The following is a 23637-nucleotide window of genomic DNA, read 5'->3' as shown; positions in this document are numbered from 1 at the left end:
TTATTCTAGTCAGAAACAGCCTCAAAGTAGTGGCTTTCCAACTGTGTAGTTTAATAGTTGAGATTGGGGTTGTTTAGGCTCATAATTGTTACTTCTTTGGGACCAGGAACTGTGTTTCTAAGTCATTCTGAACTGTACAGAGTATTTATAAAAAGAGCAATAAAGAGTACTTCACCTTATAAGGCTGGAAAGGATAATGTTCTTAATGCATTATAGGAATCAATATGCATTTGTTGTAAATTACAGAAGTCAGGTTAATGTTAAGGAGTTACTTCTGTTCTTTCAAGTCCTCATTAACAGTACACAGTGGAGTTTGAACTGATGACCTTGTAGAGCAGCAAGAATTATTGATGGGACTGAGAAATTTAAAATTCTGAAGTGATAGGCCTGAAGTAGGACTGGCCATTTACTCTTGTGTCCACACGTGATTCATATAATAATTAATACACTTGACATTAAGATATTAAAAACATTTCTATTCAACTTATTCTCTGTATATTGAACTACTTTAGTCATAGAATGTTAGAGCTGGAGGCACTAAATAGATCATCTGGTTCTTTCTCCTTCGTTTTACAGAATAGCAAACAAGCCAATTAAGAAGGAGCAACTTGCACTAGAGAGAGACAAAGATAGATGGACAGACAGATGACAGACAGACAGACAGATAGATGGATGGATAGACAGACGGACAGATAGATAAGATACAATAGGACATGATAGATATCATGGTATTCATGTTTTACTAGAAATCTCACAGTTTTTTCATTTGGGATACCAGAAACTTAACAATCTGGTTTTTTTTTCCTTCTAATGAATATCTCAGCTTGTTTTAAGGAACCATTCTCTTTCAGAGCAGAAATGGCATTTCTTATGTATCCTGTATGGTAACTATCAGGCTGTGGACATTCAGTTAATGTTTCTCATTATTAGTAATCCTACGAATCCTCTGTGGTGAGCTCTTAATCAGCTGTACTGGATACTAATAAAATAAAGGCTTAAACTCCAGTAGTCATCAAATGAGGTACCTCGGAAAACGTTGCTGACTGCTCCAACATATCATTTAGCATTTGTTCCTTAGAGTAGATTGATAGGTGATAAAATTCTGTCATTATTCATTAAGCTGCAAAGACAACTGGAGAGAAATTATTGGCCTGCCAATTAAGTTGGTCCCTAACAATGAGAGGAGGAGAGAAAGGGTCGGCATAGGCAACTGCAATCATGTGAGGAATCGGAACTCTGTCTGGATTTCAGATTTCTTGCTTTGGCATTTCATAAATGAAAAGAATCCCTAGTTGTCACAGTAGTCATTGGACACAGTCTTGAATGAACTGATGTAATGCAAATATGAGATAAAATCCTTGGACAAGTTGTCTTATTAGAGGCATGCTTTGGGGAGAATATTGTCTGTCAGTGTAATTAACACTTTATGAAAAAGAAAAGATGATGCATCTGACCCTCAGAGACTTAAAAAAATAATTCTTGTATTGACTACAGTACTCTTTATATTTATGTGGTGTTCCTTTGAACGAAGATCTCTTCTTATAAGTTTAACTATGAAGAACCAAGCAAGATCTTCATAGTTTTCCATTATGTGTGGAAACTATTAACTATTTATATATATGCATATATATTTAATATTACTGTAAAATAATTTTCCGTTAGCTCAAAATTAAAGTCATTAAAAAGTCAAGTTTTTTTTAAATTTAATCAGTGAGATTTAAAACAGTAAATAAGAAAAATCTTATTTACAATTTTACCAAATCTACTCAGCTCAGTGGAGCAGTTAGGTGGCACAAGGAATAAAGTGTCAGATCTGAAATCTTGCCTCAAACACATTCTAGCTGCGTGATGCTGGGCAAGACCCTGCACTCTTTTGCCTAAGTTTCCTCACCTGTAAAATAGACTGGAGAAGGAAATGGCAAGCCACTCCAATATCTTTGCCAAGAAAACCTCAAATGGGGTCATGAAGATTCATGCATACTTTAACATATTTAACATGTATTGGTCTACCTGCCATCTGGGGAAAGGGGTGAAGGGAAGGAGGAGAAAAGTTGGAACAGAAGGTTTTGCAATTGTCAATGTTGAAAAATTACCCAGGCATATATCTTGTAAATAAAAAGCTATAATAAAAAAATAAATGAAATATAAAAAAGGAGTCATACAATACTGAAACGACTCAACAACAACAAGATATATGGACAGAATTACCTTAAAGCCATAAGATGTTGGAGTCAAAAAGAAATTTATAAATAATGGCTTCAAATTCCTCATTCTGCAGAGAAAGAGATGAGAGGAAGCGATTTAGCTCAGCGCCCACAATTTATGAGCAGGAAAGCTGGGAGGGATTCAGAACAAGTTTCTTGTCTCTTGGTGGAGTTTTCATTTAGCTTCCACTAGACAATGCTCCCTTGCATACCCCTATAGTTCTTTTAAAAAAAATTTCTGGACCCACAATTCAGCCTTTCTTAGAACATATTTTACACCATAACAATTTACTATCTCCTCCCTACCTAAAGACTCCCTCTGTTGTCACAAATCAAAACAATTAAGTCAAAGTAAGTTGGCATCTAGTGAAGATATATAACATGACTCCTTTCACCCATCACCCATCTGCCAAAGTAAGAGGGGCCCATCACACATGGTTAAGTGAACGTGCTCCTCTGTGGGTAGGGGTGTAAATCAGAATGCTTGGTGGGGCCTTTTTGTAGAAAAGCAAGCTATGTAACTTCCCTTTGCTTTCAAAGGCAATGTCAACACTGTTATCTTGGGGATAGCGAGAACTAGTCACGTGTGCACAGTAGTGTGGACACTACCCACGTGGTTATTGTGGTCTTGTCCCATCCGTTGGGCAGAGCCTTCTTAGCCTCAGAGGGTGATGGGAAGTCAGAGCGATTGGTCTGCGGAGGCAGGAGTATGACAGCAGCTGCTCCTAGCATCCTTTACAAGGCACTAGCTTCTCCATTCCTCCAAGGCTGCCTGTAGGCAACAGATAAAAGTGGGGAGAATCTGGGCTCTTGGGCTGCGGTTTAGGATGACCATTATTCTGTGCTGATTAAGCTGGGAATGTTAGAAGATTGAAGAACAAAAGGGGCAGCCGAGGCCTCTGTGTTGCAGAGTAATGAAATTCTGGATAATCTGGTTAGCATGATGGATTTTCCTGTGTCTCTTTGTTTGCCCTTTTGGCCAAAGTTTCATCCAGTGGGCTGTTCTGGCACATGCCCGAGGTCTTAAATAGAGAATACACTAAAGGGCATAGACCTTTGTGATGATCTGGTTGCAAGGTCCATTCTGCCCTGGCCAACAGCCTTAGAACTTTTCCATATTCTGTTGGTCATCCCTGGTCCTGGGAGCCTTCCTCAGAAGAGCCATCCCCATGCCCTTCTTCATTCCTTTATTCCTTGCATCCATTTGCCATTTAGTTTCCCAGCAGACCATTGCAAGACCACCAGTTTGGAGTGACATATCAGTCCCTCCTTAAAGCACATTGGTTTTCTGTTCTCCCTGAATGGTAGCATCTCTCCAACTACATGTATAAGAGCATCTTGGTTATCGTGCTTTAATCCGCTTTCCACCAAAACAAGATCCACATAGGCAGGATCCTGTCTTGTGGAGTTGGGTTGCAAGGAGTTTCATTCTTAGTCGGAGTTGTACAGCCCAATAGTTTTCCCTTCCTATTCTCTCTTTTGTGTACATTGATATAGTAAGGAAAATGAGCGTGTCTGAAGCTTGCTTTTAATAAAATTGGCCAGCTTGCTGTTTTAGAGAACTCATCATTTTGGATGGATTTTTTGCCCTTACGTGGGATGCATATGTCACAGGCATTAATGTCAGAGAGCTTAGTCCTACAAGCCCAGCTTCCTGAATAAAGACCATGGAATTAGTCCCCATATGCTAGGAATGAAAGAAACTGGCATCTCTGCCTAACTTGCAAGTTAGATTTCATTTCTATTAAATCCATGCAGAATTCAGATCTCTCAGGCTGGAGGTGGGACCTGGAAAAAGTTGGAGAACCAAGCTCCTCTGCTTCAGGAAGAAGCGATGGAGAAGTGTTCCTCTCATCTGCTCTTCTCTTGCCCTTCTGGAAACAGCAGGATTTTTCTGGGAGGTGAATGGCCAGTACCTAGCAAAACCACGGGGCAGAACTTGTAGTTGAATGTCCTGGCACTTTGGACTCCATATTGGTCTATAATTTTAATGTGACTCCAGAGATGGTTGCTATGGTGATAAACCACTTTACTTAAATAGCATGTATTTTTACTCAAAATTCAGAGAAATGGTAACAGTTTCTCGTAATCATGCCCTGGTATTAACTCTCAATGATATGCCTAGAGCTTACAGGTTTTGCATCCATTATCACCAGATGAGTTCATCAGGTTAAAGTTATGCCAGTGAATAACAAGATATGTATATTTAGCCCCAATTTTCTTAGAGCATATCTCCCCTTGCACACATGGAGTCCCCTTTGGAAATTAATCATCTGAGCTGGGGGAATTTGGCCCAGTGTACTTGAAGTCATTGAATTATAGAATCATAAGGTTGGAGGGAACTTTGAATGGTCACCCTATCCATCCTTTTGCCTCTAGCTAGAACTGTACCTAAACTTTTCTAGACAAATGAAAAGCTGTTAAACATAAAACATCAGCAGTGTCATAACCTGTCAGACCATGATCTATCCTGCTGGGATTTTGTCTGACAGTTCTAAAGACAGGGAACGGTGTTATTGGCTGGATGGAGGAGACTCATCTTAGCCCTTATTTTTTCATATGAAAATATTATTTTAAAGAAATAACTAATTACTACCTACATGAGCTCAAGCCAATGACTTAATGACTTGGTTGTTGGCTTTCTACTTGAAGAGGACCAAAATGACATCACTAGAGTAGAGTTTCAGGGTGTCCAGCTGTGGCGACCAGACCAATATGAGCACGGGATGCTCTGCCACAGGTCAGACACAAAGAGTCCATGGGAACATTTGGGGTAGCTTCTCTAATTTTGCCCATCTCATTTTTCTTTTGTCCAATTCAATTCTGCTTTAATTAATGAGTTAAACATCTCTCAGAGACTCAGTTTTCTGTCTAGAAAGTGGTAGAGTTGGACCCAACAATCTAAAAAGTCTAGAGCCCACAATATTTCACTCTTTCTCTCTCTCCCCCAATGTCTTTTTTTTTGTTAACATAGACAAGCGGGGAGGTTCCTCCCCTGGCTCCTATGTGGAAAGGTTGTTGTAGCCTCTCAGAGCCCCCCCTACCTCACCTTAAATTGGGATGATGAGGCTTTTGCTATATGCTTCTCAGGCTTGTGAAGGAGAGTACTTTGTAGACCTTAAGTCACTCTGAAGAATTAAGTTAATTATTGTGCTTTGGCTCCATAATCAATCCAGAATGTTTACTGAACACCAGATGTGGAAGCAGCATGACAATGAAATCTAGACTTCAGATGCTGACGGGTTTGTCTTTCTCACATGCAGAAACAATCACAGATCTCTTAGGATATGTAAGTTAGTTATATGTAAGCACTTAGATCTATGCAAGTCAATGTGATGTCAGAATGAACCTCAATGGTCATTTAGTCCTCTCTAACCCTGTTTTACAGATGAAGAACCTGAACCAGAATAAGGGGAGGTGATGTGCCCAAGCTGCACATGGGGTTTTAGACGTTTCTTCTCTTGCCCTCTTGGAAACAGCAGGATTTTTCTGGGAGGTGAATGGCCAGTACCTAGCAAAACCATGGGGCAGAACTTGTAGTTGAATGTCCTGGCACTTTGGACTCCATATTGGTCTATAATTTTAATGTGACTCCAGAGATGGTTGCTATGGTTGGAAATGTCATCTCCTGACCCCCAGAGCCATTATTTTTTTCCATTTCACCATTGTGCCCCAGCTTCCTACCTTGCTGCAGGGTATTAGTGTAGCCTGCCCCATGCCTGGAAAACACTCTCGCTTCATTCCTGCCTCCTGAAATACTTTTCTCTGAGACCCAATACAGGTGACATCTTCTCTATGAGGTCTTCCTTGATGCTTCTACCCCAGCCACAGTTAAAATGACTTCTTCCTCTTTAGTTGTTTATGTTGCTCTGAATCTGAATCCTTCTTTTGCTCCTCTTACATTCTATCTGGAATGATATTTATTGATGTTTATATGCTCTGTGAAAGCAGGAACTGTACTGTGTCCCCAGATCTTAGCCTCATGCTTTGCATATGGTAGACATCTAATAAATGCTTCTTGACTCAAATGGAGTTGGATAGTAAATTGTATAGTGGAGAGACACTTAGAATCAGGAAGACCTGGATTCATGTTCTGCTTTAGACACTTAGCAGTTGTGTGACCTTGAGAAAATCACAACCTTTCTGTGAATGCTTTTCTTCACCTATAAAACGAAGAGGTTTGATGTGATAGCTTCCATCAAATTCCATTTCAGCTCTAAATATAAATCTGTTATCTTTTGATCCTATGAAATCTCCTCTGTTCAGAACCTTTCAGTAGCCCCCACCTTGACTCCTCAGTCTGGCATTCATGGACTTCCACAACTAATTCTAGCTTTCTTTCTCTAGCCTTATCTCCCATATACTCTGCATATACTCTACCCTCCAACAATTGGACCCTTCACTGTTCCCCCAAAACAACCTATATGCCCTTATTGAGAAGTCTGTTTTCTACAACCAAAATATCTTCTCCCTCTCAGTGTGCTCTCCCCCAACTTGAAATATCAACATACTTTATTTAATATCCAGTTCAAATTCCATCCACTATGAAAGTTTCTTTGATCTCACTGGCTGAAAGTGATCTCTGTCATCTAATCTCATGCCATTTCATATTCCTGTTACACATGTAGACTCTGGAGATCCTTATCTCTTCCTCCATTTATAAGAACAGATTAGGTCTGCGGAAGGTCTGCAGAAGAAAGCCTTCAGGGTTTTGGAATAGCCTAGAAAGATTTAGGGGTATCTTTCTACTGTGAGCCCCACTCTTATGTATTTCCTTGTGATTATCAGTTGATATCAATTAGTCATCCAGATTTAATTAGCTTTTCAAAAGGAGTATTTACTGAATTCGTGTAATTGGTACAGGGGGTATAGACATTTCCCCCCCAAATGCCCATGTCATACCTTTCCATGGGCACATACAGAGTCTAGGGGAAACTAGACTTAAGCTTAGAGAGCATGTGTGGCAAAAGAGTAATTAATGGAATCTTCAAAATGTCCCTCCATGGGTGTGCTATATAACCTATCTGTTCTTGGTTCCAATTGCAGACACTGCTGTCAGCCATTCTGGGGATGCTGAGGAAAAAGTTCAAATCCTCTAAACACTTCAGTGTTCAAGCAATTTCTTTAGCCAAGGGTAGCAGGAGGGAAGATCTTTGTTCTTTCCTCCAGTTGGCTGCTTCTCAGAGGTTTAGCTGGTGTTTGATGCTATGTTTTATTTCCAAGGTTTTTCTGATGATCCCCAGCTTTTTGTTGGCCTTTGTAGTGGCAAAATCCCGGGCTTAAGTCTTCCCTGATTCTGTAATCCATTTTGGGTACAATTGTTAAAATTCTTGGTACAATTCTATAATCGTAACTTGGTTTATTTTTCTTTAATAGCTCATACTTTTTCATGTCGAAGCATGTCTGTCACATTTCTTCCAATATCTCATGAGAACTTCCTACTTTGTCTCTCTATTGGCTTGCATTTCGCCATTCTTAGGGCCTTAGAACATGCAAGAGGGAGGGAACAGGTGTTTGTGTGAAGTTGAAAAATTCCCCCCCTGGGAGATTACTGTCCACCGGTCATGCTGAGCCTTCACTGTTACACATGAAATGTGACTTCTTCAGTGCTTCCAGGGACTGGTGATTTCATCAGCCTGGATACGCCTTCTATATTCATTTCCTCTGAGCCTGTGCAATTTCTCTACATGTCTTCCCATAATTTAACATAGAAGAATATCCAATGAATTCTAGATTTTTTTTCTGGTTGTTCTGTAACATGTTATTCTTGTGGATACCAATGCAACCCATGGACTATCTACCCCTGTCCATCCCTTAACCTTATAGTAAGGCAGACCCATCTCCTTTTCTGGTCACACCAGTTCCTGATAATGTCTTCTAGGCTACATCTTAGATGCGAGTAATTATTGTCATCTTATATTTTCCATGAGGCTCTCCATTGCCACTTGGAGAGCAGTGCCTGCAATTTTTTATTCTGCTAGGATCTAGTACTCTGGGACTTATAGCCACATGGCATTGACAGAAGAATATTGGCATGAAAATGGGAGCTATTATGAGGAAGACCAATGACATTTGACTGAAATTGCTTCAGGCTTTCCCCAGTGCATTCTCACCCAAATGCCATCCATCCTGTGCAGTTCTGGGCTCAGGCAATGATCCGAGTTATAGGTACGGGTAAACTGTCCATTCGATTGCATGTTCTTCTTGGGTTTTTTTTCCCACTGAGGACCTGTGATTTCAATGAAGTAGGGAATCTCATCCACCAATATCCATTAGCAACTCTGTGACTTACAGTCTAAGAGAGTTATCTGAAGGTAGCACTGAGAGCTTTGATGAAGGACACATTTAGTATGTATCAGTAGGACTCTGAGCCAGGACCAAGGGTGGCTTTTGGTCCACTCTTTATCCCCATTGCTCTTGGGAGCTGGCACATCTAGGTTATCTTATCCCTTGGATCTCACTGATGAGACCTTGTTATTATCTTATCCCTTGGATCTCACTGAGGAGACTTTGTCATCTGGGGGCTTATTGAAATGAATATAGAATCATCCGCAAACAGAAAGGTTTGTGGAACTTCTTGGTGCTCAAGGAATTCCTCTTCTAGTTATACTTGGGGTAGGAGATCATCAATGATGCTGACAAACTCTTTTGGTGATAACCTAGGAACATATGTTCCTTTTGCCCTGTTTGATGTCTCATACAAATGAAAGGATTGAGCACTAGAAAACTTAGAGATCATATAGTCCAGTCCCCTCATTTTATTGATGGGGAAACTAAGGACCAGATAGACTAGATCCCAAACACAGATAGTAGCAAAGCTAGAATTCAAACCCACATATTTTGAATAAGATCCAGTGCTTTCCCATTATATCATGCTACTTTTCAAAATAAATATCTCTACTAAAGTTACAGAAGGTCAAATTTCCAGCATTAAAATGTGCGCATTTATTTTCTGACATTCTTAAAATGGTCTCTAGTTGAGCTTCTGTGATGCACATCAGGCGAATACCTACCTTTCCTAAGAATATAGATTTGGAGACTTCAATCTGAATTCTTTTATCATCTCCTTTATGAAGAAATGAGATAATCCTAGGCTAATCATTCATTTGGGGGAGAATTTCACAAGCCAGAAAGCACAGTGGAAAAAGAACAAAGGGAAACCTGGGTCCTAGATCATTCACAGCTTGGAAAATCAGACCTTAAATAATTTAGGATTGGTTGTATTCATATAGACAAGGATCCAAGTTGGTATCTTTATAGGAAAATTACTTTCAGAGGAAAAAATAATGCACTACCCTCAGAAAATAAAGCTATGACTTAGAAGGAACTAATACTGGCACTTATGTGACCTTGGTGCTTTATTAGGCTGTTCAAAGTCTCAGCTTCTTCATATGTAAAATAGGATATTAATGCTTGCATCATTTCCTTTCTAGGAATCTCATGAGGATCAAATGAAGGTATGGGAAAGTGCTTTATAATCATAGGTACACCCCCTTCATATGGAAGTGAGATTGGTGTTGAGGATGAGGATGGTTTTCTGATTCAATGTTTCAAGGTTTTAGGTTGGCAAGTGAAAATCTAAAGAGGATTAAAATAAAAGGGGTAATTCCAATCAGAGATGTTTTTAAGGAAAGGATTCAACGGTCCCTTGTGAGAACTCCCCCAGCCATCCCACGGTTTTCTAAACAACAGAATTAAAACCTAGCAAATATTGCCAACAGAAGCCACTCCTCATTTATAGCAAAGATGTCAAGATGAGAGAACCTGTAATAACATAATCAGTGAATTGATCACTTCTTCAAGTGAGAAACAGTTGTTCTGATTTATTTCTTCATAGTCGATTTTAAATTTGTTTTAGGATTAATTTTAAAATGGGATTTATGCTATTAATTCTTAAAACAAAAAAGGTACATGATCAAGTGTTTTCTAATTTGATGTGGAAATACTTCTGACCTCCCTCAAATGGATTTTTTCTTACAGCCAGCAGGGGGAAAAATACATTTTTAGAGCTATGATTTGAAGAGATAGGTTCATATGGTTCAATATAGACTGACTGATGAGGTCCCATCCACATCTGAAATTCCACAATTCTTTGATAACCTCAAATGGGTTTAAACAGTAGAAAAGAAGCACTTTCTAGTATTTTCTTGCCTAGTGAATACAGTTTCTTGTTTGTATTTTACAGGTCAGTAAGAAAAAAAATAATACAAATACATTAACAAATGGGACAGTGAAGAAGAAAAATGCAAACTTGAGGCCATCTAGTAATGTGAGTACATTTTTAAGTGAAATAAAAAGACTGCATTTTCATTTCTATTCTGATCATACTGTACATATTAAAAACATTTGTAATTCTATTCACAAGATAGCTTCAGACGAGAGAAAGAGGGGACCTCCTGCCTTTCAGTATGATTTGGATAAAGAATGGATTTTTATGAACTGATTATTTCTAAAAACATTCACCTCTTGATGAACACTACCAGAAAAGTGTATACCACGTGGCATTGCCCCAACCAGTGCTATTTTATCGTAATTACAATAATTGAAACATTATTATCTTAATTGGACGTTTTGGAGAGGTAGAGTGCTATGTAGCAGTGTGTTCTGTCTTGGAGCCAGGAAAACTGACTAGTGGGGTGACACTGGACAAGTCACAATTTTTCTAGGGATAACGACACTCGCCTTCCCTGACAAGTCTTATGAGAAGAGCCTTAAGATGCTCTTATTTTTATAACCAAAGCCCACTGTAATGTTTTTTGAGCAGTTACTTGAGAGAGGGTTCCCAGCTGCCTTCCTTTTTCTAACTGCCCCCTGTCAGTGTAGCTTTCCCCCCTAACATTTAATTAATAATATTAGGCATGCTATGTCTGCATTCTACAAAGCAACTAATCCTTAAATATACTGAAAGCAATTTATATGTGTACGTTCTCCTGCTGTTGCAAAAAGTAACTGAAGTCTTTAGAACCCTTTGGAAAATCTTAAAATCATACCCACCCCTTGAAAGGAAAGCAAATCAACAGTTTCTTTGGAGTGAAACTCTATAAGAGAGAGAATATTTTTATAGTTTTCAAATTCTTAGTTTGTAAGAAAGATTGTTTAAAAAGCAGTCAGCTCAAATATCAGATCATGCTACTAGAAAGTAAACTAGGGCCGGCATCTCTGGAAGGCAGCTGTTTGGTGGTAATGGTAAGGTTGCCCTGAATATCCCACTCTCCTTATCCCAGTTATCCAGATGAACCAGCCCTGTCTCCTGGCTACCTCTTCCTGTACTCTCCCTTCTGTTTGCTCTATTCCTGCTCCTCCCTACTTCTCACCTCACCCACCTTAGTTTCTACTCTTCCCTGCCCATCTCCTTTACTCTGTTCCACTGTTGATAAACCCCTCATCATCCTCGAGCTGTTCCCTGCTGTATTCCTTCTGCCACCTTGTGTTTCTAGAAGTGGGGGCTCTCTCCTGCGGGCTTCGAATCTGTGGCAGTCTCTCCATTGTTGACTGCTCACTCTCCCTGCTTTTGGCAAGGCCTGAGGAGAGAATTAGCATAGTCACATTCACCATGTCACTCCACAGTCACTGCCACATCCAAGTCTTTGCCCTGCCAACATCATTTAATAGCCTTTTCTCTTTTCAAGTTCATTTCATTCAATTGTTCCACCTTCCTCCCAATCTAAGTCTGTGTTGTAGATTATTTTGAATTCTTTTTCCATTTTTCCATGACCCTGGCACCTGGTTCATTTTTCCTTTCACCACCTTTTCTTATTATTAAGAATCATTATATATCCATTAGTGGATATCCCAATGACTCTTCTGACATCTTGTCTTCCTCAGGTCCTATTTATCTACTCTCAGCCTAGCTACTAGGGCGATTCCTCTTTTGTGAGTCATTTTCAGTTATGTCTAACTTGTCATGACCTCATTTTGGGTTTTCTTGGCAGAGATAATGGAATGGTTTGCCATTTCCTCCTCCAGTTTATTTTACAGATGAGAAAACTGAAGCAATCAGGTTTAAGTGACTTGCCCAGTGTCACATATTTAGTAAGTATCTTGAGGTCAGCTTTGAACTCACAAAAAGGAGTCTTCCTATATATTGTGTCAGCTAGCTGCTCTATTCTTTAGACTTCATGATTCCTTGAAACTCCAATATATCCCATGAGATCCTCCCTTCTTATCCAGAAAGGTATCTTTCCTGTTCTTCTTTATTTTTTCCATATTTACTTTTTCCCTTTTTAGTGATTTTTGTTCTTTGGTTTTTCCTTATCCCATAATATCAGTCCTGTTCTTACCTTACATAGTCTTGACTCTAAGGTCCACTATTTCAATAATGTCTTTTCCATTGTCCTTAGCTCATTCCTTGACCCCTCCCATTCAATCATCAGTACCTTGAAATCAAAGCCCAGATTCAGTGCATTTTTGTATCCTCTTTGCCTAGCATAGAATCTTGCAAATAACAGTATCTTAATAAATATATATAAAGTAGCATGCTCTATGCAAAGCATCCAGGAACAGAAGCATAATACAGGGTCCCTACCCTCATGAAACTTAATATATAGAGGAGAAGGAGGAGCTATTGGAGTATGAGACCCTTCACACAGATAAGTAGGGCTATTCAATAACTTTAGTATGGGATAAACCATGAAACCAACCCAATCCAGGGGACAAAATGTCAAAAGAGATAAGAGCAAGAAGAAAGCATTTCTGACTATGGACATCATGGAAACCTTTTCAAAAGAAGTAGCATTTTAATTTGGTCTTGAAAGATGAGTAGAGTTTCATAAAGCAGAGATGGCAGGGAAGATGAAGAGAACATACCAGTTAAAGCTATAGCTTGAGCAAAGACAGAGTGGGAAAAGTGTTGGACCTATACAAGGGACAGTGAGTAATCTAATTTGGTTTGAGTGTAGAGTTCATGGAAGAGTAGAATGAGACATAAGACAGGAAAGACAGGTAGAGCAAGATTGTGGCCTTTTGGACCAGATGAAGGACAAAAATATTGATGTCAGTACTTCTGAGTGAGGCTCATTTAAGGGAAAGATTGTAAGCTTTGTTTTGAACAAACTGAGCTTGAGGTGCTACTGAGATATTGAGGTGGAAATGGTAAGACTCTAGAGCTTGGGAGATAATTTAGTACTGAAGATATGGAATTGAGAATCATCTGAATAGAGCTAATATGAGATGTTGTGGGAATGAATTGCCAAAAGGGAAATCATATCAAGTCAAATCAAAGTCTTCATTCCCTTTTGTACCCTGCTCCTGCCTCTCTGGACTTCTTTCTCCACCATGCTGTAATAGCCCTTACCCTGAAAGCTGCCTTCACCACCATGCTCTAGTGGTCTTTTCACCCTAGATTTCCCTCTCAGGCCACTTCCTCTGATTTGTCATTTCTTTGTGGAACCTCCAAAATCCAGCCCTATCCCTATGTCTCTGGAGATCTTTCTTCACCATGTCCCATAGGGTGATCTTTGGACTATGTTTATCATAAGCAGCTTGATGGTGCCGTGGATACAATATTGAACCACAATCAGAAATGCCATATCTTAGACACTCATAAGTGTAACCTTGAGAAAGTTATTTAATTTCTCTCTATCTTAGTTTCCTCATCTATAAAATGGGGATAATAATAGCACCTACTTCAATGAGTTGTTGGCAAAAATTAAATAACACATGAAGCAAAATAAAAAGGTTAGTGGTTGTTAATGGGATATAGAAATTTTATGAAGAATCAGCTAGCAAAGGAGGCAGAAAAGGCAAAATCAGAGAAGTGAGAGAAAAGCCAGTTGAATATGGTATCCCAGAAGCTCGTCTTCCATGGTCTCTTCTTTCTTGGCTCAGATCAACTCATGGCCTTCTCTTTTCCTCCATCTCAAATGGCCATCTCAAATATTCCTAAAATTTCACCTCTTTGTAGGTGACTCTGAGATCTATATCTCTAGCTCTGACTTTTCTCCTGATTTCTTCACCTATAGTTCCAATTAATTGTATTCTTTTAATATTTACCCTAAAAATTTCATGAAATCAGTGTTTAGCTATATCTCATTTTGTTGATAAGTGTATTGCATATATAATATATTATATTCTAAATAACATATAATATAATATAGCATATAATCATATGTTATATTATAGCATATAATTTAACACACATTCATTAAGATTTTGTTGATCTCAAGGTATTATTTGGGGCAACAGACTTAAAAAGAAATCTAGGACATAGACTCTCCCCCCAATAGACCTAATTATATACATTAGGGAAGGAAATAATTGCAAACAAGTACAATACAAAAGAGAATAAATGCCACTATGGTGGCTGTCTTAAATGCTATAGAGTTATCAAAGAAGAAAGGGACTGAGAAGAGGCCTGAATGTTTAGTGATAAGACTTGGGTGACCTCTGCTGTATTACTCTATCAGTATCACATTCTCAGAGGACCTTGTTGTTAGCAGGATCTTGGTTGGTCACTGAAAATTTGTCACATGCAAAGTATCAACCTGGAATTGTTTTTTTTTTTTTTTTTTTTTTGATGGGGGCAATGGTAGCCGGGACTCATCTTCCCTAAGATGGTGATGAAGCAATGGAGATATCAATGTGGATAACTTTTCAAGGAATTTGGCAATGAAAAGATTAGAAACATGTGGCATTAGTAGGGTCAAGGAAAGGGTTTTTGTTTTTTAATGAATGTGAATTTACTGTGATACAATTTCCATTTAATTCCCTACTACTTATCCAGTTTCCTCAGAATAACAAGAAAAAAAAGAGTCCTCTTCCTAAATGCAGCTTGGTAACTAGAAGGAAATTGGTTTTACTTTTTCATACCAGGTTCATAATTTTTAAACATTAAAGGATAATTCAAGTCTTTAGGAGAGTGAGTAGATATGTGTAAATACTAGTATCAGTCTAGTGAATGGGGAGCAAATAGGAGACAGTCCAAATACATCCCCTTGATGCTCAGGGAACATATTTCTTGAGCATGAAGAAGAGGATCACTCTGAGAAGAGGTCAAAATGTACTTTTAAAGTCATTCCTCTAAATTACAGAATCTATATAGAAATGGCTCTAAATACCAATGACATCAGATAAGAGCTGTCAGGTCTAAGTGGACTTCATCAAATACGTGTTATTTTCTTTTCTCAGATGAGGATTTGAAACTGATCCTGTTTAGTTCCCATTGCATCAAATGGTTTACAATTCTGAGCTTCCATGGAGCTGTTAACAGGAGTTTTCATCAACATTTCATATTTATTTTATAGCTTGGTGCTGTAGAAACATTACTTGACAGAGAGTCAGGAGGCTTAAGTTCAAATTTCATCTCATCTCAGATACCTCCTAATTGTGTGACCTTGGAAAAATTGATTCCCTACTTGGAACCTCAGTTTGTTTACCTATAAAATGGAGATCAAAGAAGAAAAGGACAGAAAAGTGGTCTGGATTTAGTGATAAGAGGGTCCCTAGTGACCTTTGAGAAAGAAATGTCAGTAGAGTGAAATGATATAGCCCGAGTGCTGAATCCAGAGTGTTAGAGATGAACAGCAATTAACAGATCATATACCGCCTACGGTATCCTAGGCTTTTTTTGAAAAAAGCATTTTGCAAACCTTAAAGCATTCTAATATGTGAGTTATCATTGTTATTACATAACAATATTTTACATAGATATAGAAAATTGCTGACATTTATATGGCAGTCTAATAGAACATTATACTTACATTACTTCATTTTGCTTTTAAAAAGTCTATCTAGTATTCTAATTCTGAACTTTCAGAAGACTTTTGCAGTTGTTTTCTTGCTTATCAATATTTGAAGATTTAAAAAAAATTTTTTTTAATTCACTCTGCCCTTTTCTTTTGTGTCTAGGTCTCTACTAGTGGAAAAACGGCCAGTCCAAAGCGGAATATGGACAATTCCGAAAATGCGTTCCCTCAGGTTTCCCCATGCTCCAAAACAGTTACACCTTTATCAAAGATGGAGTTGGATAAGTCCTCCATGACCTCAAGCCCAGGATTGTCCAAAAAAAACTACTCCAAACCCCCTGCCACATCTAAAATCAAAAAGAAATCCTAAGGGATCCTTTAGCTCTGTGCAGCACAGGGCCAGGGCTGTGATTCCTTTTGGTGGAACAAGGGTATAAGGGACAAAATGGACAGGGCCACATTGAGCCTCTTAGCTCTCCTCCATCCTGTCAGGGCCGAATTCTCTGTCTGTTGAAGCATCAGCTTCAACCTGAAGCTCTTTCTCAAGCAGCGTGTACCCTGTTAACAAACACCCATTCACAGCAGTGTTGGCAGAGCAGAGTTGTCACTGACTAGAGGTATATGTAAGTATTTTTTTAGTCTAAGTCAGCAAGCCCCATTATGAGGGTTTCATGAGCCTTTCTGCTCTGTTTTACCTAAGATTCTTAAATTTAGCCACAAAAATTTATAGGGAAAAATATGAGAGGGCAGAATTGGTCCCTGGGGATACCGCTACTTATATGCACTTTGCCCTGGAGGACTTTGCTAGGAAAATGCTCATCACCTTGCTCTGGGCGTACAGCACAAAGGCTCCAGTCACCACGTGTATCATTGCTCTTTTAGGTCATCTTAGATTATAAACAACTCATTTTAAACTCGGAAAATGGGAGAAGTTGTTTTGTTTTGTTTTGTTTTTTTAACTACCTGCTGTTATCTTCCCAGTTGTATTGAGTAAATCAATAAAAAAACCAGATATTACCCATTCTAGTTAACTTTTACATACAAGAGGAAAGGACGAACATACTGAAATTGACTGAGCTCATGGACAGACTCTGAACTTGTTCTGCTGCTAAAAAGGGGATATCTATTTTTCTGTGTGCAGAATTTCTTTGTGGCTAGTCAGTATATTGAACTGAGAAACTATTTCCAGAAGGTTTTGTTTAATTTCCCTTAGACTTGTGTCACAAGCGTCTTCTAGCCAGCTGGCTGAGGGTTTGCCATCTGAGTCTGTACCAAACAATTAGATGCTTCTTCAGGCCTCTCACACAAATTAGAAACAGGCCACAAGGAAGAAGCAGTTACTTTTGTCCTCATCAAGAGTTGTAGCCTGGTTTCATTCCAAACCCTTCTTTTGAGATCATCTCAGTCTTCTAGCAGAAGTGAAACCTGGAAGTCAATATGCACTTAGCAGGCATTGTGTATTTACCTAATGGTCAGAGCTAATAAGGTATTAACCATCTGCAGGATGGGACCCCCTGGCCATCAATGGATCCACTGTCAAATCCTACTACCCAACTGTATGCTTCTGCCAGTAGTGTTGGGGTCAGCAGCTCTCCTCAATAATTGGCTCATCCAACTTCCCCTAATGGCCTTAACTTTCTTTTTCAAACTGGATTTAGTAGAGCTTCCTCCGAAAGCCTTCTGATCCCTGATTTGGACTACTGGGGGCCCACCACATTTCTATTAGCCTTTGTTCAGTGCTAAGTGAACCCATCTTTGAAGAGCCAGTTTCTATTCACCTGATTAGAAAGGTAGCCTCATTAGACCAGTGGAGATCGCCGTCACCTAATAATGCTCAAAGTAGTATAACCCACTAGTCTTTTATCTTCCACATAAAAGTTCCTGTAGGGTACCAACCCTGATGCACCAGAGTCTGGCTGGGGCTTTCTGTGAAAAAAAATAAGGCACAGCCCCTGCTTTGATTTTGCTTTTGGTTTTTAAGTTTGTCGATTCCTAAAACCTAAAAATGAAGGTTCTGTGCTCTCATTTTGCTCTTAATTTTTACAGCCATCTAGTTTTGAGTTATGCCCTTTTGAGGACAGAAAGTGCTGCTGTTAAATTGGGGACTAGTACTCTTTGGTCCTGAGAAATTAGTTATTCCACACAGTACTTTTGAATTGAGGTCCAGATGAAATCAGCTATTTGAGAAATAAAGCACTATTATACTATATAAATTTACATACGCTCTTCCCTGCCCTGGTTCTATTTAAGTTGTCTGTCAGTCACATATACTTAGCTAAAATCACACCAGGGGCGAACTCTTCTTTCTAAGAGTTACTTTTAAATATCTCTTGAGCATCTTGGCCCTATCTTCTTCTTGCCCTGCCATTAATATGCTCCCAGCTGTCAGGATTGTAAACAAACCGTTCCATTTCATGTTGACTTCTGATGACCATAAGCCAACTGCCGGATGCTTTAATTTTCTTGGCAGCACTTACATCCCATGATTCCTAGAGCAAGAGAAGCTTTGCAGTGTAACGGAGAGACATAATCGGTCAAGATGAAAAAGTAGGTACTGTTGTACCTACTGTGTAAATGCAGGTCCAAGAACAGCTTGGGTAAGAGATAAATAAAAGAATGAAGTCCAGGATAGTCAGAAAAAGAGAGAGTGAAAATAGCTCAATTCAGGAAAAGGACAAGTTAGGGAAGCAAATGAAATCAGGGAAGGGCTTAAACCTTAGCAGAAATGCAAGCAAAGAATAACTGATGAAGAACAAGATGTGCTATATACAGGGAAGGACTCAAATGGCCTCTCATTGCTTTGAAAGGATAGTCCATTCCCCATCAGTACCTGGAGAAGGGAGCTTTACACTGTTCCAGCCAGTTCCATGTATGGGTTTACTTTTGCCTGGACTCATGTAATAGAAGATATTTCCAGAGCAGATCTGACTGAAGTAAATTTTCGAAAGTGTGGCCAAACTCTCCATCCATTTTAAGTAAGAATATTTAAATGGAGTGTCTGAATGATGAGAGTACAGCAAAAGTAAATCTTTGCTTTTGAAATACTTTAATAATTCTCTTTGACTCCAATATGGAAGTTCCAGGTTAGGTGATTTCAAGGCATTTTTTTTTCTTTCTTTAACGTGCATTTCTTCAAGAGTCCAACCACTTTGGGGAATCCAGAGAAAATACTGTGTTCAGACATGCTTTCTCAGCATTAAATAAAGCTTTGGAATTGACCAAGGAAGTTTTATTCTCAAAAAAACTTCTCTTGAAGGAGAGTGATCTGTGTCTCTGAAAGAGAGAAATGATGCTTTCTTTTATACCTTTTCCATCACTTCTGACAGTACTTGGGAAACCCAAAGTAGAGAAAGGCACCCAGAAGAATACTTGCTATGTGTTTAAATATATCTGGCTTTTTAGAACTATTTTCCCCACCTTTGCTTCTAAGGTATAAGTAGAAGACTTATCCCTTAAGGACACTTAAGGACACTCAATAAGATATGTCACCAGAGAGCCAAATCCAGGCTCACACAATAAAAGCAAGAATGACAAAACAACAAAATTGGTGAGTGCCCAAACTTTGATGGCATGTATTCCAGGCCTTTTTTTACTCTGGTTTCTGAGTCAAGAAGACGCCCCATTCCCCCAAAAAACACAATGAATACCCTTTGGAGGCCCTTGCAGCAGATGGAGATGGCCAGGACATAGAAACTGCCCATTACTATCTCACCACCTTCAGACTTTCCAGACTAGGCCAATTTGGTGCTATGACTATTGCCCTGGGGTCATGTACAGCAAAAAAAAATATGAGTTCCCTGTGTTTCTCATGTAACCCAATTCATAAATTCTAAAGTCATCTAGCGAGGCAATTAGTTGATAATTCACTATTCAAGAGGGTTCCCTTGTAGTAAAATTTCCCTTTCAGCATCCTGAGTTCTTTTCAGTATTTTGGCTTAAATTTGATTTTGATTTCTGTTTAGGAAATAGCTTATCCCTTTAGTGCTGATTGGTGAAGCCAGTTTTCTTCACCTTTTTCCCTTTAAAGTAAGGCTATATGTGGTATTTGTCTTATAGTCATGTGGTTCCCTTCCTCAAGCTTTAGCCATAGTACAATAAATTTTTCCCTACCTCACTAGCAAAAAATCTGAAATTTTATTATCTAGAATTAAAAGATCAATAAGTAGAAGGCTGATGGTCTCCATCTCTGCAAAAAACAAAAACAAAAACAAAAAAAAAACCTGGTCTTTCCCCTTTTTATAATTGGTATCCAAAGATTTAGGTAATTCCTGTGGCTTCTATAGGCAGTTCCACAAGCCCTTGGTTCTCCCAAGGAATTCTCACTGATGCATGGGTTACTTCTGTCATTGCTCTCATAATCCTTATCCTTCCCCATAAAAAGAATGCACACTCTTTTGGCGTCCTCCTTCCTCTTACAGGGACAGAGGTTACAGAAGACCGGCTGCCTTCTATGAGAATCAAGTCTAGATTCAGGGCCCACAACCTCTCTTGAACATCTAGAATATCTAACTCTATGCAATGAATTCCACTCTTGAGCTGTTTGTATGTGGAACTTTATTGTATTTGGTCACAGAGACCTGTCCTGGGCTGACTAGCCAGCTAGCACTCCCCCAACCCTACAAACATCCAGGCGGAGTGACACTGCTTGGCTGAAACCAAGCTCCCTGGAAATCTAAGAACCTTTACTAGTGGAAGAGCATCTCTGAATTTTCTGAAGAAAGGTTCCCATCCAGCTCAGTTCCACTGGGCTTGGATACTTTTGCTCCCTCACAGTCTAGGCCTGTGACTGCTTGAGTTTGGGCCCAGATTTCTGAAAGGCTGAGCAATGGATCAAAGCCTGTGGAGGCCCTGCATCTACCTGGGAGAGCCCTACTCTCTGCACCAGGATTAAGTTCCTTGGAGCAAGCCCTGGGCCCTGGGGTTTACAAAAGGAGTCCATTTTAATTCCTGTCAAGTCACTGAGAAATTTAGATGAGAAAGTGCAAACGGGGGATATAATTCAGTTCTGTATTTAGTTTATTGCATTCTGTACTCTTTGAATGACAATATTTTATAATAAAGTATACTTGAAAATGTTTTAAAATACCATCCATGGCGCCATGACAGTCATTTGCAAGCATAAGGCTTCCAGCAACCTTGGGATGTGCTCCCAACCAAAGAGGGACCAGGGAGCTCGTTTCCTGGTCCGGCATTTCCATAGCTGGGGGCCTTCATGCGTGGGCTGCTCCAGGAGATTGATGCGAGCAGTAAGAAAAGTGTCGTAATTGCCTTTACAGGTCAGCTGGGGGTTGAAGAATCACTGTAACATTCCCATTTCCTATAATTCCTCATCAGAGGAACATGTGCAAGCTGTGCCGCCGGATAGATGGTCAGCTGCCGGAGCGTTTCCCTCCTCCTCCGCCTCCGTGGCTGGAGCCGCCGCCTCTCCCTCCTCGCTCCCGCTGTTGATCCCGCCGTAGGATAGTGTTAAGTGGAATGATGGTGTTTTCCTTATCAGGCGGACGGCATCCTGTTTCAGAGAGCGTAGATCATTGGGAGAGACGCAGAAACGGTACAAGATTGGGGAAAGCGTTCGGTGCCAGTGAGATAGCCAAGCCAAGTCTGATAGAGCAACCCCTCCCAATCAGATAACCGCCCGCTTTACTTTCGTCCCCAGAGAAGAAAAATGATTCATAATTTAGGATCCTGTCATCGGGTTTAAAACTCAGTTCTCACGTTGAAAGTTCATGAGTGAGGAGGAGTTGGAGAAGTGGAAAGCGGAACCCTCGTTTGGACCGGCACTTGTTCAAATAGATTTGTGGTCAACGTGATTTACTTTGTTGCGAGCTTGAAATGATTTCTTCAAGGCCCGGGCCTTGGCAATAAGGCCTGCTACCTAGATCCTTTGTGTCTCTCCCTTACCTGCTAATCCTGGATCTTGGTACCCAGACTTCTATCATACATCAACCCATGCCCAGGCTTGGATCTGAGTCGATTCAAAAATATAAATGGCCAGAAAACTCTCCCATTTGCTCGGAAGGAGAGAGAAGTTGTCCTGCTTCCTCCACTTATGCACCCCAAAGAATTCTGCTTCTAAGGTCATAAGAGAAAATTAATAAAGGGAAAAGTTAATGAAATCACCACATTCAAGGCCTGGTCCCTGGCTGTTAGTACGTTCTCTTTCTACACAACAAACTTTGCCATTATTAGAGGATTTCCTAACTAGTAAAACTTAGAGAAGTGGACACCATATTAAAATGGGGCAGTTGGATTACATGATCTCTAAAGTTCCAACTGCACATCAGATAAGCCTATGTGGATAATAAATCTCTTTTTTTTAATAAAGCTTTTTATTTTAAAAACATGTATAGTTTTCAACATTTACTCCTGCAAAAACTTGTTACAGATTTTTTTTCTCCTTCCTTTCTCCTCCCTCCCTTAGATGACAAGTAATCTAATATATATTAAACACGTGCAATTTCTCTACACATACTTCCATAATTATCATGCTGTACATGAAAAATCTGATCAAAAAGAGAAAGAAAAAATACAAGCAAACAAAGTGAAAATATGTTGTGATCCACACTCTCACAAAATAATGTTGTGACCCTCTGGGTGCAAATGACTCTCTCCATCACAAGGTTATTGGAACTGGCCTGAATTACCTCACTGTTCATCATGAAATTATCATTGTATAATCTTCTTGTTGCCATGTACAGTGTTCTCTTGGTTCTATTCACTTCACTTAGTACCAGTTCCTTTAAGTCTCTCCAGATCTCTCTGAAATCATCCTGCTGATCATTTCTTATAGAACAATAATGTTTCATAACATTCACACACCATAACTTTTTCATTCATTCAACTGATGGGCAGTCACTAAATTCTGAATAACAAATCTCACAGAAGGTGATGAAAATTGTTCTTAACTAAGGATACTTTTGTTGATCACCCAGTAAAGCAATCTAGGTTAAAGGAATTATAGTGATATTAACTGTTATCCAGTTAAAAGAGCCCCAAACTCATTGTGTGAAATTTGTCCTGCACCATAATCCATGTACTGTAGAGACCTCAATATGTCGATCATAGTAATGACCATTTTAAAGCAGATAAGTGGTGCAGTAGTGGATAAAGTCAGCAGGACCTGAGTTCAAAGCCAGCCTCAGACACTAAATACTGATTGTGGGACCCTGGGCAAGTCATTTAATCCCAATTGCCTTGCAAAAGATTAAAAACTATTTTGCCTAGAGATACCTTTAAAAAAAGATTGTGACTAAACTGAAAAAGTAGATTCCTTCTATACTTGGTGGCAAGTAATGTGCTGTGTATCTGTGTGTATTGTGGTATATATGTATGAGGAAAATGCTTTGTAAACAAAGTACCATAGAAGTTTTATCTACATATACATATATAAATATTCACATGAATACATAGACATATATAACACAAATAATGATTTTATAACTCTTTTAAGGTTTATGAAGCCCTTTACAATAACCCTGAGAGATATTATTGTCCCCATTTTATGGATGAGATCAATGAGGCTGAAAGGTTTCATGAAGGGTTTTTAGCACTATACTGCTTTAACAATCCCTTTGGGCTTTGGTTCAATTAAATGAATAATGACTGAAGGTCTGATTCATGCTCAACATTGTGTTTGACACCATAGGTGCTACAAAGGAAATAGTCCCTGTTTTCTGGAAGCTTAGCTGCTTGTTTCATGCACTCATAGGATCACAAAGGACATAAGTAGCTGCAAATAGCATCTTCCAAGT

At 39.3% G+C, this 23637-nt stretch overlaps 1 protein-coding gene across 4 annotated transcripts in view; it reads left to right on the top strand.

Annotated features, from left to right (window-relative positions):
• The window catches only part of STK33 (serine/threonine kinase 33), a 166262-nt gene extending 149453 nt beyond the window's left edge, over positions 1-16809 (top strand). For 3 of the 4 annotated variants that reach the window (XM_031943985.1, XM_031943988.1, XM_031943986.1), the window contains 3 exons: positions 9638-9661; positions 10390-10473; positions 16050-16809. In XM_031943985.1, the coding sequence (XP_031799845.1) occupies positions 9638-9661; positions 10390-10473; positions 16050-16256 (315 nt within the window). In that variant the 3' untranslated portion in view covers positions 16257-16809. The remainder of the gene's footprint in view (positions 1-9637; positions 9662-10389; positions 10474-16049) is intronic. The other variant, XM_031943987.1, reaches the window with a different exon arrangement.
• Positions 16810-23637: the final 6828 nt, after the last annotated feature.

Source organism: Sarcophilus harrisii, chromosome 6 (genome assembly GCF_902635505.1).
Source record: "Sarcophilus harrisii chromosome 6, mSarHar1.11, whole genome shotgun sequence".
In the NCBI taxonomy this organism is placed as follows: domain Eukaryota; kingdom Metazoa; phylum Chordata; class Mammalia; order Dasyuromorphia; family Dasyuridae; genus Sarcophilus; species Sarcophilus harrisii.
The sequence above is the reverse complement of the archived record's forward strand: the minus strand, read 5'-3'. Positions and strand labels throughout refer to the sequence as shown.